Below are 18,660 nucleotides of genomic sequence, written 5' to 3' on the forward strand. Positions count from 1 at the left end.
AAACGTAAGGCAACTTTGTGTGTCTATTTGGTGCTAGGTTATATAGGAGCGCTGTGTACACAGGTCAGTGATTGCAAGCTGCCTTCACTACATAGAGTTATATAAGGTTAACTTCGCTCCTTGTGATGATGTACTCTTAAAATATTAAAATTTACTAGAAAAATGCCAGAAATCTTTCCCCTGATTAGATCATCTTTTTGGCCTTACTCATGAATCAAGTCTTGACATCCTCATGTTCACTTCTGACGAGAGAATTCCCAAGAGGTAATTTCTTATCCTGAAATGGTTCTTTTTTTTTTTTTTTAATAGATCATTTGCAGTTACATCCAGTCTTTTGAGGATGGTCTTCCTCTTTCTTTGACATATATCTTGCTTTTCTCTATATATTTCATTTCATCAGACTCCGGTCACAGACTCCAGTCTAGTGCTCAGATGTGTCTTCTTCTATTCCATTTTTTGACCAAAGTCACACTGGCAAAAATATTCACTAGTACTGCACCATCCACTTTTCATTACTTCCCTCTTAACTGTCTAGATTCTTTATTTCTAATCAAATTTAGCAGAATGATACCATTTTTGGTCCATGTTGTTGTTATTTTAATTGATTCTCATTCTTCCTTTTCTGGCCATTTGTATTTCATTACAAATTAGGTAATCATCTTTTGACAGAAGTGATTCAAACTTTTATGGATTTTAAAAATACATTGCACTACAAAACATGGCACGGCCAGGGTTTCAATAGTAACAGAACCACCTGTTCTGTTAAGGGGTTAAGGGAGTGAAAAAGGGATCTTGAAGTATGCTGAGACTAATAACAGTGAGAAGCCATTCCCATCCATTGGATTATAGGGCAAGGGGAGGAAATGCAGTTACCAGAGCCCAGTGAGAGCTGAAGTTGCAATTGTAGAGGGACACAGCTACATCTGCAGTATTGAGGCTTGGAGGGAACTGGGAAGAAATACCCGAACCTCTCACTCTTCCTGTCCTTTGATCTTCTGCTTCTAAAAGTGTACACTCAGACAGAAGACAGCTCATAAGGGAGCAGGGTGATGAAATTATCAGGGAAGAGAAGGAGATAGGGTGGTGGCAGATGAAAATAGCCAGCAGGATGGCCCACTTAAAATAGGACCTAATTAAAAGAGCATGAACAAGGTAGGAAGTGTTGGTGTCACTGAGTTCCACAAAAGAAAATTAGTTACTTAGTGCTTTTAGTTTAGAAATAGTAGATGAAACTGAGAGTATCTCCATATATATGCAGTGGTCTACTGTGCATTTGTCACTAGAAGAGGGGATAAATTGGGTCATGCTCAGTGACTTCTTGCCTCATGTTCCCTCCCTTGTGACTGGGGGAGTGTGCTGTCTAAGGCTTCCTCACATGGACCCTTGATGGAGAGACAAGGGGAAATGTGTAGGCAAAGCATGAAAGACTAATTAGGTCATGACATTGGGTTGAGTCCCTCCGTAGGCTAGTAGGTTGTTTTATTTCCTGGCCGTGGACTGAAGTGTAGTTAGCCACCTTAAAATTGTGTGCTTTTGTTTAAAAATCACATTCGGCTTGAGAGTATATGCCAGTGAAAATTCACTACCCTTGGCAGGAATCTCCTGGAAGAGCAGGGAGAGGATTCTATTCAGTTTCTTAGTTTTCATGGGCTTCATTTTGTTTATAGCTATTCCATGAATTCTAGTCTTCAGGCAGGTTTATGCCTGTGGAAAATTTCTTAAAGGTTCCAGGTGATGAGAAATATAATGATTTAACAACTAAAGAAGTATTTTAGAAACCCAGGCTGGAATAATACAACCAGCACATGATCAAGCTGCATCCTCTACTGAGAAGCTTTTAAAAGTACCATGTCTAGGTCCTACCCTCAGACCAGTTAAGTTAGAATCTCTGGGGTGTGGGGTGTGGGCATTGGTGTCTTTAAAAAGCTTACATATGATTTTTTAATAAATTTATTTATTTACTTTTTTTTTTTTGGCTGCGTTGGGTCTTCATTGCTGTGCGTGGGCTTTCTCTAGTTGCGGCGAGCAGGGGCTACTCTTCGTTGCGGTGCGCGGGCTTCTCATTGTGGTGGCTTCTCTTGTTGCAGAGCACAGGCTCTAGGCGCGTGGGCTTCAGTAGTTGCAGCACGTGGGCTCAGTAGTTGTGCCTCGCGGGCTCTAGAGTGCAGGCTCAGTAGTTGTGGCCCACGGGCTTAGTTGCTCCGCGGCATGTGGGATCTTCCCGGACCAGGGCTCGAGCCTGTGTCCCCTGCATTGGCAGGTGGGTTCTTAACCACTGCACCACCAGGGAAGTCCTTGCATGTGATTTTGATGCTATTTAGAGTAGAGAATGATTGATCTTTTCTATTTTCCTTTTTCAGTTTTTATCTAGGAAATATTTTGTGAATTCCTTCTATGCATATGACACTTCTTATTTTTTGTTATTCAGCATAGATTGGAATATATAAACTCCTATCCAGTGTTATGGCTGTTTTACCAATTAACATCATTAAACTTTTTTACATGGGCTAACCTTCACAGGATTAAGTAATTAGTATGTTCAATGGTTGTGTTTCTGTCTACTTTTCTATTCCTGAAGCTAAACTTTAAGATACGATTAGTACTACATTAGTAAAAAGTCACTGGAAAGAGAAAATTTTATTTTGTAAGTGTGATACCAATTCACAGATGTTCCTATTTGCTCGAGGTAAGAGACCACATTTTGATGTGTTGCCATTTCTTATCAAAATAAAAGACCTTAATTTAATACCTTTCAGAGTGATGAATAAAATTACTGATTGTTCTTTCTGCTGTGGGCAACGTGCTTAGGTCTTTGACAACAAATTACAGATATTAGTAACATCTATGTATTTAAAGTATTTAAGCTAATAAGACAGAGGGAAAGGAACCATCTAAAGCAAGGCAAACAATATTTTCTCTCACAAACTCACTTTGTTTGGGATCTTTTAAATATATTATCTCATCTATTCCCACTTTCCAGGTGAGATTCAAGTGATACATGATTTTTCTCTAGATTTTCCAACTAGTAAGTGGTTGAATTAGGATTTAATTATGGATCTGTTTGATTCTAGAGCCCATACTCCCCTTCCCTCCCCCAATATTACATTGCCTTTTTGTCCCTAGAAAATTCAGGAAGGTAGATAGATAGATGGTATTTAAAATTATTTTTATGTGTTTCTTTTATCTATGATATGATTTAGCCTCTTTTTGCCCCTCCAGGATAATACCCCTCAAGCTGAATGGCCCTCAGCAGATGAATTCACCACAAGCAGTATTTCACCACTTGATTTCAGCTCTGGTCCTCCTTCAACCACTGGCAGGGAACTCTGGTCAGAAGGCCCTTTGGGTGATTTAGTGTCTGCACCCAAATTAGCTTCTCCCTCGGCGGTGAGCCTCAGTTCTTCCCCAGAGGTTTTAGAGGTTAGCAGCTTGACTCTTCATTCTGTCACCCCAGCAGTGCTTCAGACTGGCTTGCCTGTGGCTTCTGAAGAAAGGACTTCTGGGTCTCACTCATTAGAAGATGGTAAGGAATTCTAATGACTTTTTGTACTTCTTCATTGTATCAGAGGACAAAGGTTTTGAAGAGAGCGAGAGACTAGGGTTAGGAGAAAAGCATGGCAGCATTCATTAGGAGGAAATGTCTTGGGAAAGTTGTGTGAGAAAGGGAACAATCAGCTTTAATTGGTTGGAAGGGAGAGTCCAAATAGGTAAATAATTAGAAATGAACTTGTGGGCTGGGATGGGATCACCTAATAGATATTTTGAAGGTCCTGTTAAAGAATTTATAATTTAATTATATTACTATTTAAGAACTACTCTACTTACTTGAATATTTGAGTGGTAAACAAACAGCCTCAAAGAAGATTATTCCAGTATCTTTTAATAGGATTAATTGGGGGCCAGTAGAGATTTTTAGCTTGCATTAGGCTTGAGAAGGGGAAAACCTGAACTAGGGCAGCTACAGCAGAGATTAAGAAATGAAAGTCAAGTAGCTGATTTAGCTGTTGTGGGATGTGACTCAGGGATGGAGTGTATGTGAAAGAGGAAGATGAACAAAGATATAAGTAATGAGTCTAGGATTTTGAACATTGGGTGAACCTGAAGGCTGATGGATAATAAACATAACAAGGGGGAGTTCCCTGGTGGTCTAGTGGTTACGATTCAGCACTTTCACTGCTGTGGCCCGGGTTCAATCACTGGTCGGGGAACTGAGATCCCACAAGCTGCACGGCGCTGCCAAAAATAAAAAAAAATAAAATAAACATAACAAGAAGATGGGAATTCCTTGGGAATTTTCCTAGGGAATTCTCTTCTTAAGTTTTTACTAGATTCACTCTTTGTTGTCAGTGTGGCTACCAGCAGTTCTTTATTTTCAGGGAGTAAAAATGTGTTTTGAATTTTTGAATTTTTTCAGTACCTGATGTCTTGTTATCCTCAGTTAAGGCAGTTATAATCATGAGTGACTGTACCATATGACAAAAACATAATCATACCTTCTTGTTGTTTGCTGGATTTGGCAAAGTAAAAGTCAGCAACTGTCTTTTGTAATCTAATGGGGAAAAATGGGTAGCTGGTTTTATTAGGAGGACTGGGAATATATTTTGGCATCTATGTAGATTAATTAATGGAAAACTCTATTTTTAGGATTAACTAAAGTTAAAGGGTCAGAAGATTTTCTTTCTATTGATCCACTGCCTTCAAGCCCATTTAGTCGTCCTGTGCCAAAAGAAAAAATACCATCCATGGAAGACTCTGGGGTGTCTTTGACATCCTCACCATATCCGGTCTCTGTCACATTCGATATTCTTGCTAAAGAAGTAACACCTTTTGGCATGGACTCTTTGGCCTCCAAAGTCAAAGGCCAATTAGAAGTGAGCACTTGGATGCCAGACACATCTATGGAGAAAGAGTTCATATTTGAGAGTGGTTTAGGTTCAGGGTCTGGGCAAAAGGTAGGTCTGATTACTTGGCCATGGAGCAAGACTTCATTAGAGAAGAGCACTGAACCATTTTCCAAGTCATGGCTTGAAGTTGAGGATTCAGAGGATTTACTTTTGCCAACTGAGGATATAGATGAGAAACTAGTTATAGATGACAGAATAGATTCCATAGATCAAAGTACTGAGCATTCAAAATATGGGCATTTTGATAGATCCAGAAGCTTTGCAGAGGATGAGACCCTTGGTGGACCTACTGTGTCCATCTTTGCAGAGACCACAACTCAATCTGCATCTCCAGTTCTATCCAAGCACACATCAGAAGTACCTGACATTGACTATTACTCAATTACCAAATCACCTCCTCTACTGACATCTGCAGCAATCTCTGCTTCTACTGATAAACCAGTTCAAGAAGAACCCTTTCTAAAGGAGGAGGAACAAACTACAGAGTCATCCAACCGTGAATGGTTTGACAGCAAGATTTCAGTAGTGAAGCCGGATGTGCAACCTTTGTGGACCATATTGCCAGAATCAGATGTAGTTTGGGCAAGAACTTCTTCCCTAGGGAAACTGTCCAGAGACACATTGGCAAGTACACCACAGAGTACTGACAAGCTCTGGTTGGAAGCTTTCATGACACAGTCTACCAAATTGCCTTCAACCACAAGTTCCACCCTGCTGGAAGATGAAGTCATTATGGGCGTACAGGATATTTCATTAGAATTGGACCAGATAGGCACAGATTACTATCATCCTGAGCTAATCCCAGAGGAAAATGGCAAGGTTGGTGGTTATGTGGAAATGTCTACAAGTATTCACTCCACAGAGATGGCTATTGTGGCTCAGCCAACAAAAAGCGATGACTTGAGTCATACCCAAGCCGCAGGAGCTTTGGTGGTTTTCTTCAGCCTCAGAGTGACTAACATGATGTTTTCAGAAGATCTGTTTAATAAAAACTCTTTGGAGTATAAAGCCCTGGAGCAAAGATTCTTAGAACTGGTAAGCATAAGAAGTGAAATACGGACATTAGTGAATAATCGTGTATGAACCACCCCTCTTTCCCCCCAGAGCATAAGATCTGAGCCAAGGAAAGTGTGGTCTGCTATGGATTTTCATTTCCTATCATCTACAAATACTGTAATGGCCTAGGGTTCATAGGAAAATAATGAGACAGGTGGATACAACAAAACGGAAAACACAAAATGGTATGAGCCACACTTGGATATTGTATTCTTGGATATTGTAACTTAGATACTGGATATTGTATTCTATAATTTCTGGGACTGATACAAGTTTGAGATTTATATTCACATTTTATTGTGAGACCAGTGCTTTGTGGGTACCTGTAATGCCTTCACTGTCACGATCCTTTAGTGAAACAGAGAGAATAAACTCTCTGATGTCTAAAACTGTCTGTGAGTTCCATGGGGTTCTTAAATAACACTGAAACCTCATGACTCATAAATAATTCACAATTCATACTTTTGTTGATGAACAGTTTAACATAAATAGAATACAATTTGGAAAAGTGGAGGGGTTCATCTTTGTTTTCAGTATGTATTGAACAAAATGCAAAACTTTGTCAATAAACTGACCAATTTTTGTGTATTGTAGCTGGTTCCCTATCTCCAGTCAAATCTCACTGGGTTCCAGAATTTAGAAATCCTGAACTTCAGAAATGGCAGTATTGTGGTGAACAGCCGAATGAAGTTCGCCAAGTCTGTCCCTCCTAATGTCACCAATGCTGTATACGTGATTCTGGAAGACTTTTGCACCACTGCTTACCAAACCATGAACTTGGCTATTGATAAATACTCCCTCGATGTGGAATCAGGTAATGATATTAAATACTATGGTGGTTTCTTAGTGGAACCTGGTTATTATTCTTGTGTATTTTCTTCTACACTGAGTCAAGATGAATTCGATACTTATAGGTAAAAGAGTACTATATCTGACAAATTTTCCACATCTTGATAATTAGTAAAATATCTCTTCCAAGGATGTCAATATCATTCTCTTCTCAAAAGGATTGTCCACACTTGCTGTCTTTACATGTTTACCTCCCATTTCCTTTTCCACCTGCTCTATCTGGCTCTCTATTTTACTTATCCATGGATCTGTTCTTATTACATCTCTACGTTGCCAAGCCCAATAGCTTTGGCCTTTCTTGCCTTCTATGTTATTTTCCTATGTTGTTTTATCAATTTCCATTATTGTAAGCCTAATATAAATGTCAATAACTCTCTACATTTTTATATGCAGATCAGACTTATCTTCTGAGCTCCAGAATCAATATGTAACTATGTACTTGATTATCTCAACTTGGATATATTCTATGTATATCAAGCTTAGACTAAACCCTTAGGCTAAGACTGAGCCCTTGTTTTCCATATCTCTGTACCTTCCAACTAAATCTACCTCTCTCAGCTTTACTGTCTTGATAAATGGAAGCTGTATCCACTCAGCTACTGAAGCCAGAAACCTGGAAAGTCATTCTGATATCTCAGTTTCCATCACCCCTAACTTTCAGTCACTCACCAAACTTACATTGATTCTGAATTCTAAATATATCTCAAATCTATGTGTTTTTCTCTGTCTTCACTTCCCCTACCTTAGGCCAAGCTATCATCATCTCTCATTTGGACCAGTTTCTCCACTACCTCTCTTTTTCCCTCACTCCCATATCCTCCCATTCATTCTCCAGACAGTAGCCAGGGTGCTCTTTCTAAATAATCAGATTATTTCACTTTTCTGCTTGAAATACTTTCAATGGCTGCCTGGTTCAGTAGCCACAGGCCTGGTCGCTATCTTCTTCCCCAGTATCGGCCAATGAAACTAACTTCTTTCCTCACTATGTTCTAGTCAAACTAGCTCATTTTTGGTTCCTTAGATTTCCAAAACTTTTCTTGACTTGAAGCCTTTTGCACATACTGTCTTCTTTGCCTGAATCTCTTTCCCCTCTTGGCTGACTTCTGCTTACCCTTTATGCCTCAGTTCAAATGTCTCTTCCTCAGGACTTTCACTGATTCACCCATAATCTAGGTTGGTTCTTTTCCCTCTGTAGAGTTTATAACTATTGTAATCATGGTAACTTATGCACATACTTGCTAAATAGCTATTTTGCCCAGTTGAACTGTCCACAAGGACTGAGACTTTGTCTGTTTTATTAACCACTTGGTAGCCAAAACCTTGCACATTGTCTTGCATGTAGAATGTACTCAAAAATACTGTGAATGAATGAAATGAACCATTGTTTTTATTTGGAAGACTTGGATGCAGATGGTACTGCTGCATCCTCAAACCTTTGTTCTTTTTTACCTTCTATATACCGGAGGACAGTGGTTTTGAGTAGGACTAAGGCGGAATGTCTGGGTTTGTATTTCTCCAGTGCTTTTCACTCTCACACTTGTTTGGAAGTCAGCCCTATTCTTTAACCGGGAAAGAAGCAAACATTCTTTCCTTTGAAATCCTTGAAGGACTGTTATTCACTGAAAGTGAGGAAGATGATTTAGCTAATCCCCCTATAGCCAAATCTCTTGCCACTTGAGTTCTTTAAGGACATTTGCACGTTCTTTGCCATGTGGTGTAGTGGAAGAAGCAATTAATTATAATTTGGAAGGCCTGGTTTCTTGCCTCTGCTCTGCCATTTATCATTTGTGTGATGCTAGGTGAGCTGTTTTATCTCTGAGCCTTACGCCCTCATATAGCACATGGGGATAATGTTACCTGGCCTATGTATTTCATGGGGCTATTCTAAGGATTAAACAAATAGCATGTATAAAAACATTTGACTAGCCATACAAATGCAAGCAGTGATGATCATAAAACTTTTGCAAAAGTCTACCCACTTCCTTTTAAAGGGAAGTACATAAATAAGTGCATTTACCTCAGTTTTGTATGTAACTCACATGTCAGCTGTATGCCAAGTCATCCAGGTTTATAGGGTCACCTTGTTCCTTAATATTCAAATGAATTTGCATTAGTCCCTCCCGTGTACAGTGTGAAACCTGCATCCATGGCCCTCAACCCCTAATATCTCTAGGAATTATCAAGGAACTTAACTGTCTCTTAATCATCTCCAGCTCTGATTTCCTCCTGCTCAATTTCCAATCTCACATTTGTCTTGACCCTTGTGGTTGTTCTTTATGTTAATCCAGCACAGATCATGGTCCCATGTTTTTACTTTCCCAAAGTACCTCTAACACAAGGCAGTTGATTCCATCAGATATTTGTTGATGATATGAGGACGATGGAGGGATTTTTATTGTAGCACAGGAGATGGGTTAAAAATATTACTGTTAGGCGTAAATATCCAGAAATTTCTCAGCCACCCTTTCAAAGGTGTCTTGTAATGGCCAATTTTTTCTCCAGGACTAAGTCAGCTACCATGTTACTCTGGCCACTCTGGCTGTATTTCCAGACCTTCTTCACATTTCCTCTACTCTCATTCTCCGGGACCCATCAATCCTTCTGTTAGCCTGTCCCTGGAAAACCAGAGTGTAATTCATTCCACGGTTTAGATCCCTGTCTCCCATCCCAAGATTAGCTCCAAGTCTACCTTTGTTTTCCCATAAAGTCATTAAAGTACTCTTCCAAACAAAGAGCTATCTATTCTGGGCCTCCACCTTTAACCTGCACAAAAGACTAGAAATCGACTTTAAAACTCCAGTCTTTTATTCACATGATTAAAATATTGGTCTTGGTCTCTCTCCTTGATCTGGAATCAAAAGGGTGCAACATGTATCTTTTTCCTCTTACGGATTCTGTTTTTCCTTTCCCTAGACACTCACCCACACCCATGGAATGGTCACAAAGTTTTAGAATTTTTAAATAGAATTTTCCTATTTCTTGTATATTTTTAGTTAAAAGCCTTCAGATTAAACTATTATTTTATCTGAAGGTTGGCTAAAGATAAGATTGACTTGTCTCTTGCTTAATTTGTTTTAACATGTAGTATCTCAGAAATTCTTGAATTTCCATCAACAAAGGGGGACTGTGCAATATCATCCTTCCCACCCCCTATATACACTTCTATACCTCACTGCTAGGCCAGGATTAGATTATTTTCTGATTAAAAAGTCACAGAATGAATGCCAGGGTAAGGATTTGAAGACTTAGGAAATACACAGTCGAATCCTGCTGTGTAGTTCCCTTGTAGAAACTGCCATCTGTCAGCACATTTGTGTGCTCTTCTTGTTATATGAGCATCTTATTATTGGTCTCCTGTATTAGTTTCCTAGGGCTGCTGTAACAAAGGACCACAAACTGGGTGGCTTCTAACAACAGAAATTTATGCTCTCATAGTTCTGGAGGCTAGAAATCCAAATCAAGGTGTTGGCAGAGCCGTGTTCCCTCTGAAAGCTCTAGGAAAGAATCCTATCTTGCCTCTTCCTAGCTTCTGGTGTTCACCAGCAATCCTTGACACTCCTTGGCTTATAGATGCATCACTCCAATCTCTGCTTCTGTCTTCATATGGCCTTCTTCACTGTGTGTCTGTGTCTCTGTGTCCAAATTTCCCTTTTCTTATAAGGACACCAGGTATTGGGCTAGCGGTAACCTAATCCAGTGTGACCTCATCTTAACTTGATTACATTTACAAAGACCCTATTTCTGAATAAAGTCATATTCTGAGGTTCTGGGTGGACATGAATTTTGGGGGGATACTGTTCAACCCAATATCTCTCCCCATTCCTACATAGGGCTAAGAAAGATCAGCTGCAGAGATCCTACAAACTCCAAGGCCACAGATTCGTGCAAAATGTCTTTAATTTTCACAGTAGCAAGGAAATCATTGACTCTGAGAGCAATATTAATTTATCTGGAAACTGAGAGACTATGCTCTTTGTTTTTTAACCTCCCCTTTGTCTTCTGGCTAATTCTTGTGCTTTTTCATACAGATGAGTTTATGGGTCATTTACAGTTATTTCCTCTATTTGTGGTATCTTTGTCACCATTTGCAATTCAGAGATTGCCATTCACCAGTGAAGAACATACAGTGGAACCATGGTAGGATGGAAGGCCCATCCATGGTCAATGTCTTTTATCATTTTTGACTGGTTTGTGTCCTAATTAATTTTTTAAAATGTCACTTTCTCTCATCCCATCAATGAAAAATGAAATTACTGAAGCTAAAATACTGTTGGGAATGGCCTGAGGAGGTGCAGGGCTGATTTGTTTTTCTAACATTAGCTTTTGCTAATCTCCAATGCTCTTAGGCTGCTCTTATGGGCTATACCCATCCCTGAGGCTTCCACCAGTTCTCCTCTGTATACTGTCTCTCCATCCATGTTCTCGGTGGGGCGGGGTGGGCTGGGGGTGGGGCATGTGGCATCATGTGCAGAGTGGAGGAGGATGACAGAAGGATAGGGTTGGTGGAAATGAACGGTACATGAAAACTGTTTAATTTAGATCTACAATTACATGGATTTTAAAGCTTCTACATGTTTCCTACGTAAAACAGGTAGAGGCTTACCCAGGTCATTGGGTTTTATGGTTTGGCTCTGAGTTTCAGAGAAATTTGACAAAAGCTCATCAATCAAGGATGAATCAGAAATTTTTCGTGGTGTGGATGGTGGTGTTGTATTTCATTGATTCAGGAAGGGGGTTGGATGTTCACAGTACTTTGGATGGGGGAGCCTTAGTGGAGGGGTTTCATGTACCCCAATTCCTGTGTTTTGCCTTTCCTTGTATCGTTTTCTGGTTTGCTTGATGTTTTAGGTGATCAAGCCAACCCTTGCAAGTTTCAAGCATGCAATGAATTTTCCGAGTGTTTGGTCAACCCCTGGAGTGGAGAAGCAGAGTGCAGATGCTACCCTGGGTACCTGAGTGTGGAAGAACTGCCCTGCCAGAGTCTCTGTGACCTACAGCCCGACTTCTGCTTGAATGATGGAAAGTGTGACATCATGCCTGGGCATGGGGCCATTTGTAGGTATGCTGTAGTTAGAGACTTTGGCTTCACAAGATTAGAGATACTTCCTCTGAAGAAAAGGGATCTGTGCCTATGATGTTAGGATGATCACGACAATATTTATTATAGAAGTTATATCTAGGAAATAGATGGGTGCCGTCTAGTCCTCTTGTGAGGACTGAGTCAGTTCATAGGCCTGAATTATACCCAGTTCAATAGATTATTTTATCTTATGCACTTAGGGAGCTGTAAGAAAAACATTGCCTAGTGTCCTACGGAGAGTACTTAGAGTAGTTGGGGATTTTTGTGTTATGGTTCTTAGTGGTGATAACAAGGCAATTGTGATCAAATTAGGTTTATGCATATGATCAACACTTTACACTGTATCTGAAACAGAGGAGTTTTATTGTTCTATTTGAATTATGTTCTTTACAGCTTTGGGCTGCTCTTGGTCCTACTGAATATTCAAAAATAAAGAAAAGCAAGTATTTAAAATTGTGACAAATATATTTTAAGTATCTAAGATCTATTTTTTAAAGGTAGAACCAAAGAAAATGCAGCAGGCAAATGAGCAGATTCAGGTAGCCTTCCCTGGTCACTCCTTAAAAAGAGCAGAGCAAATCAACCTCCCAACCACATCCAACCAAAGTCACATGGTGTGAAAGGAGAGAATGCTGAGAATAAGCTGGGGAAACATCAATAAGAGGACAATTTGTGAATTTCAAAAAGGGCAAATGTTGGCATAGATGCCAAAAACAGAAGAAATAGGTGGAAATGATTCACACTTTTCTATGTGTAAAGTTTAGCTAGAAAACTAAGAGGAAAAATAGTCTCTTGATTTCCAGAGAAATGAATATGATTTTGAAAAGCAGTGATTGCTGCTCTGGGAATTGAAGATATTTTTGCACAAGTGGGTGGCCTTGGGGTTTGGAGGATCTCTGCAGTGTGATGGAAGGATGTGAGGAGTCTAGGGACCTGGGTTCTAGACCAGCTCTGTTGCTCGCTAATTGTGTGATCCAACACCAGTTGTTTTCCTTCCCGGGCCTGTTTTTCATTATCCATAAATAAGGAAGTTGTCTTTCTTTAAGTCTAGTCAGTCTTTTATTCAGTCTTCACAAGTCGTCATTGAGGACCTCCTGGGTCTGTGCCAGGTCTCATGCATAGCCTTAAATCTTACCATTTAACCTGTATATTTACCTCTTTACTGAAGCTTCACGTGGTCAGCATTTCTTTCTCTACCTGTTCTCAGTCCCACTGTAGGTTCTGCTGTTAATTGTTACTTTCAGCAGAGTGATTCCACTTGGGGGCTTGGTCGCCTCTCGTTCCAGGTGCCGGGTGGGTGGGAACTGGTGGCATCGAGGTGAGCGCTGTGAGGAGTTTGTGTCTGAGCCCTTGGTGATAGGCATCACCATCGCCTCCATGGTTGGACTCGTCCTCATTTCTTCTGCTTTCGTCTTCTTCATCATCAGGACTCTTCAAGCTCAGTATGTTAGGAGAGAAAGAGAGAGACCCTTCAGGTAAGTAAGGACAATTGCTCTCTGATGGACTAAAATATTCCTTTTATTCATTCATTTTGTACTTCCGGTGTGCCAAATACTGGAAAGGATCAGCGTGGAGGGGAGAGGGCTATGAAGTTGAATAAAGACACGGTCCCTGTCCTCAGAGTGTGTCAGATTGGAAACAAACATAAGCAACAGTTTGAACAAGCTGCTAGGGTGCCTAGATGAAGAATGAATTTGTTTTGCCTAGGGGAGGACATCTTAGAAGTTTTAATGACTGCTATGGTATTTAGCTGGACCGAAGAGTAGATGTTTGCTGCAGGGGGTGGGTGGGAAACTTTCTAGCTAGTTGAATGAACATTAGCACAGTCAGGGAGGCATGCATGAATCTCACTGCACACTGAAAGTCATGGTGGGGGGAGGGGTTGGAAGGGTGATAGAGATGAGGGGAGGCCCTATGTGAGGACCAGATCTGTTAGTTCATTCCCCTTTGGCTCATTCCAGTGGTAATTAGCCAGACTTTAAATCTAGATAAGAATCAGACAAGAAATGGAATCTGGTTCTCTTTTGAGTTAAGCATAGCTTCATTAACAAAGGAAATAAAACTGGTTCTACTTGCTAGACTAACGATCGAAGGACCTTTTGGGTTGTAATATGATCACAATCCCCGGCTGTACTTTGCTTCTGTGCTTCCAGGTCTGCTTCAGGTCTAGGTTACCTCCCCTCATCCTCTGGCTTAGGCCCAGGAGGCACCTCTCCTAGGTTCCTAGAGCACCCAGGACATAATTCCATTATTGTTCTTATACTTTTTATTGGGTTTGACTTTGCATTAGACCGCAGTCTCATTCTGGAGAGATTCCGACAATTCTTTGTATCATCAACATCTAGAATGTTCCTAGGCATATAATCAATGCTCAGCACATATTTGTAGACCTGAATTGAATTTAATTGAAACCCATTCTCCCCTGTATTTTTATTTCTAGTAGATTCTTTGTGTGGTTACACACTGATTTTGATTTGTCTACCCTGGGAATAATGGAGCTGTATTCATTTAATGAAATACTATTGGCAGACATATTTCCCCATCAACATTTATTGGGTGCCAGGCATTGTGGGGCAAATAAAGATGAAGGAGACATGGAACAGTTCCACAGGCCCTTACCAGATAGTTGAGGAGATAATAATGATAACACGTGGTAAATAATTTTTGAGATTGATCTGGATATTTTTCATAGTCACCTCTCCTTGTCCCCCATTTGTATCAAGTTAGCCTCTTTTTCTTCCTCAACAGAAATCTTGCTCCAGGTAAATAGTCTTCCAAGTAGTTGAGCATCCAAAGAAGAACCTGATTCAATCATGCTTTTCTTTCTGTGGCTCCAACAGGCAGCCTGACAGCCTCTCATCTGTGGAAAGAGCTGTAAAGCATAACCCTTTGTTTGAAAGTCACGGGGCTGATCTCGAGCAGTACGAAGGACCCTACCCTCAGCGGCCCTTCTACAGCTCCACAGGCAGAGAGGTGATTGCTGGTCTGAGCAGGGAAGAAATCAGACAAATGTATGAGAACAGTGAGCTTTCCAGAGAGGTAGGAAACTTGGTTTTTCTGTTGCTGCTCTGCTGGTGTGTGTGTGTGTGTGTGTGTGTGTGTGTGTGTGTGTGTGTGTGTGTTTTCATGTGTGTACAGTAGGTTGCAAGAAAGGTTGAAAATTATTTCATGATTAGTTTTTTACCTCATGCTATCTCCCAGTCGATGTGATATGTAGAGGGTATACAATTCTGCGCTGTACCTTATTTCCCACCCAGTGGGTCCTTTATCATTAATAGCAAATGCTCTCTCCCTCCACCCCCACTCCTTAGAAATATATGTCTGGGTTATTCAGAGCAGTTCGTGTAGTAGCCACACCTTCCATTTTTCTGAAAAGGCCATTGTTTTCTATAGCTCTCCCCTGGATAGTTCAGAAAGCCACAATCTCTTATAAAAATTAGACCTCTTTTTTAAAAAGCTGTTAAAGTTTTTCTAATGCAATGTAGAAAAACTTTCTTTTCCTTTTCTTTCTTCTTTTTTTTTTTTTTAAAGGAAATTCAAGAAAGAATGAGAATTTTGGAATTGTATGCCAAGGATCCTGAGTTTGCAGCTTTTGTGAGAGAACATCAAATGTAAGCGTTTGAGAGAGCGCCCCTACCCAGATTCTTAAGTTTGCCTTAGAGTAGTGCCACAAGCATGAATACTTAATTCCTGTCCCTGTGACGTGGGTTTTGTTGGTAACCAATGTTTGTTGAGTTCTTTTCAGTTAATACACATCCACACAGATTACCTCATTTATTCCTCCTAATGCCTTTATAAGTTGAATGTTTCTTATTTAAGTTTTATGAATGAGGAAAGGAAACCTCAAAAAGATGGAGGGACTTACTCAAGATCACGATGACAGCAAATGCCGGAGAAGATTGAAAACAAAGACACTCTGTTCTGGCCTAGAGCTTCCTGGCTCTGTCATATTTTCTTATTAATATAGATGTCACCCATTTGAGTAGCCATAAATCCTCACATATTTTCACATATACTTCCTTTTCCATCTCTGTAGATACTTCTAAGTATGCTTTGAATGAGACAAATCTCATTAAAGTGTGTCTCTTGCTTTTATTAAGTTCATCTTTTCTTTTTTTTTAAATTTTTTTTTATTGGGCTATAGTTGTTTTACAATGTTGTGTTAGTTTCTACCATACAGCGAAGTGAAGTAGAGTTCCCTGTGCTATACAGCAGGTTCATCTTACTTTTCAATCTACCTTTTTCCATTACTTTTTTCAGCATGCATTTTGGGCAAGTGTCTGTAGTTTTTTTCCCCTCGTTCCTCAGGATCCATAACCAGACTTAGGTTACAAAAATACAATAATCTTGTAAAGAGAACATTTATAGATGTTACTTGAATTTAGTGGGTGGGATTATAATTTGGCTTTGATATTTGGTCCTACAGCTGCCCTCACAAAGGTGCTTCCTCATGGATGGGTCTCACCCAGGCCAGATGATGGCACCAGGTTTTTAGAAGAGAAAAACCAGAGTAATTCATGCCTGCTTATAGAAGAAATTGATCAAGGGTCAGGATAACACATGTGGTTCTGATTGGAGCCTCTGCCCCTTTGCTCCAAATCCCCTTTCTCTAATAGGCAGCCCCCACACATGGTTCCTCTCATAGGAAGGGACGAATTGACATCAAAGGAAACTAAAGAAGACGCTTTTCTAATTCCATTTGCATGGTAGAGACTCCTTTAAACATCTGACTTAGCCCATGGGAGTTGCTGCCAACCTTGCTTGAATGCTATCAGAGCAATATTACTGGGACTGTGCCTTTTAGACCAGGATACCTGCTAATCTCTGCATCTCTAGCCAGCAGATGGCCTAGGGCTCCACTTCCGTGGTATCCAATAGAAAGAACATGACTGATGTTTTTTATCTTTCCTAAGACCCTTTTATAAGCCCCTCAGAGCCATCTGCGTTCCAGGAATTACAAATGCATCTCATCTAGGCTAAGAAATCCGAAGAGAGGATCCAGGAGAGCCTAATTAGGGACAAACAGATGGACTACATGTTTCACTTTCTTCTGGTAAACTGTTTGGCATTAAAATATATATTAAAAAATTCATGTAACAAAGAAGATTTAAACAAGAAGATCCAGTGAAACAAAAGAATGTTCACACAGACACTATAAGGGGGTTGTTCATAGTGGGAAGATGGCATTGAAAAAATGTTAGGTACATAATCCATACAACATTTTCAGTTTTCACATAGTCCAGAGTTTTCATCTACCAGTAGCTCAAGAAAATATTAATGGACTTGATTTAGGATTCAGTAAAAGTATTACATAGTCTCTGTAGATTGGATTCTTTTTTTTTTTTAACTTAGCAAAGCACAGGACAGCTTTCCTGCAAAGAAAGAAGGTATTGGTGATTTTAGGACTATAGCTTGATGATATATTACAACAAAAGTGCATTTCAGTACATTCTGGATTTTTTTCAATTAATTACTCTTTGTTTTTTTCATGGCAGGGAAGAGCTTTAACCAAAACTCCTATTTTACAACTGATTAGAAGCCTAGAGAAGATGGAGATCACTCATTACCTATGTCATATAATTAACTTGGATTTGGAACTCTGTTGGAAGAAGAGTTTTCTATCAAAAAAACTAAATTTGGGACACAAATATTTTTTTTCTAGTTTAAAATTTTAGAATATAGTAAGAGATGTGATGGTTTTTATACCCACAAAGACCAAAAGCTGTATTTAAAGGGAATCAAAACTGAATGGGGCTTCCCTGGTGGCACAGTGATTAAGAATCCACCTGTCAATTCAGGGGACATGGATTCGAGTCCTGGTCCGGGAAGATCCCTCATGCCACGGAGCAACTAAGCCCGTGCACCACAACTACTGAGCCTGCTCTCTAGAGCCCACAAGCCACAACTACTGAGCCCATGTGCCACAACAACTGAAGCCTGTGCGCTTAGAGCCCATGCTCCGCAACAAGAGAAGCCACCGCAATGAGAAGCCTGCGCACCGCAACGAAGAGTAGCCCTCGCTTGCCGCAACTAGAGAAAGCCCGCGTGTAGCAATGAAGACCCAACACAGCCAAAAATAAATAAATAAAAGAAATAAATTAAAAAGAAAAATTAAAAAAAAAACTGTATGAATTCTGGAAAGTATTCTATAAGGAAAAAGCCGGGCCTGGGAGTTGGGGCTGCATATGCTGTCTGCTTCTGAGTCTCTAAGGGTGTCTCTTAATAACTACGCCTCAGGTTTCCCAGCAGGAAGATAAGGTGAGACTCTTACAGGAGGAGGTAGGCTTAGTAGCTGAATATTTTGTAGCATGTTTGTTATTTTCAGGTGGAATGAGAAGACTTTGAAGTAGTCTTAACATAGTTTATGGTCAGACATTCACCTAACTAAAATATTAAGGCTTTTTTGGATCAAACTGCTGAAGAAAAAGCAACCTTTTTGCTGGAGGATAGATTTAGGCCTGCGCTTTGTGCTTCTACCAGAGTTTTAAAATTTCCTGAGCCTATTAATCAAAACCACATTATTATGTTAATCATGTTAATATCCTATTTTTTTAGCTGTGAAGGACAACACATATGTATAAAGTTTAGAGGGTTCTCCTTAGACTACAGATGAATTTAATCAAGTGGACAGGGAAGGAGTGGGTGTCGGGTCAAGAGCACAGTGCTAAGAATATACTTTGCTGATTGATGGGTGGGCTGAGTCAGAACTAATGTGTTCCCTGACTCTGCTGCTGATACCTGACCATGTCCTGGGCAAATCTTGGCTCTCCT

At 40.0% G+C, this 18,660-nt stretch overlaps 1 protein-coding gene across 1 annotated transcript in view; it reads left to right on the forward strand.

The window, feature by feature from the left end:
* Positions 1-17,632, forward strand: part of IMPG2 (interphotoreceptor matrix proteoglycan 2) — a 71,486-nt gene extending 53,854 nt beyond the window's left edge. Inside the window, exons 13-20 of the mRNA XM_036849694.1 lie at positions 3,220-3,523; positions 4,645-5,939; positions 6,555-6,774; positions 11,658-11,868; positions 13,176-13,364; positions 14,730-14,928; positions 15,421-15,500; positions 17,385-17,632. Coding sequence (XP_036705589.1) covers positions 3,220-3,523; positions 4,645-5,939; positions 6,555-6,774; positions 11,658-11,868; positions 13,176-13,364; positions 14,730-14,928; positions 15,421-15,500; positions 17,385-17,397 — 2,511 coding nt within the window. The 3' untranslated portion in view covers positions 17,398-17,632. The remainder of the gene's footprint in view (positions 1-3,219; positions 3,524-4,644; positions 5,940-6,554; positions 6,775-11,657; positions 11,869-13,175; positions 13,365-14,729; positions 14,929-15,420; positions 15,501-17,384) is intronic.
* Positions 17,633-18,660: the final 1,028 nt, after the last annotated feature.

This window comes from Balaenoptera musculus, chromosome 4 (assembly GCF_009873245.2).
Source record: "Balaenoptera musculus isolate JJ_BM4_2016_0621 chromosome 4, mBalMus1.pri.v3, whole genome shotgun sequence".
Taxonomy (NCBI): domain Eukaryota; kingdom Metazoa; phylum Chordata; class Mammalia; order Artiodactyla; family Balaenopteridae; genus Balaenoptera; species Balaenoptera musculus.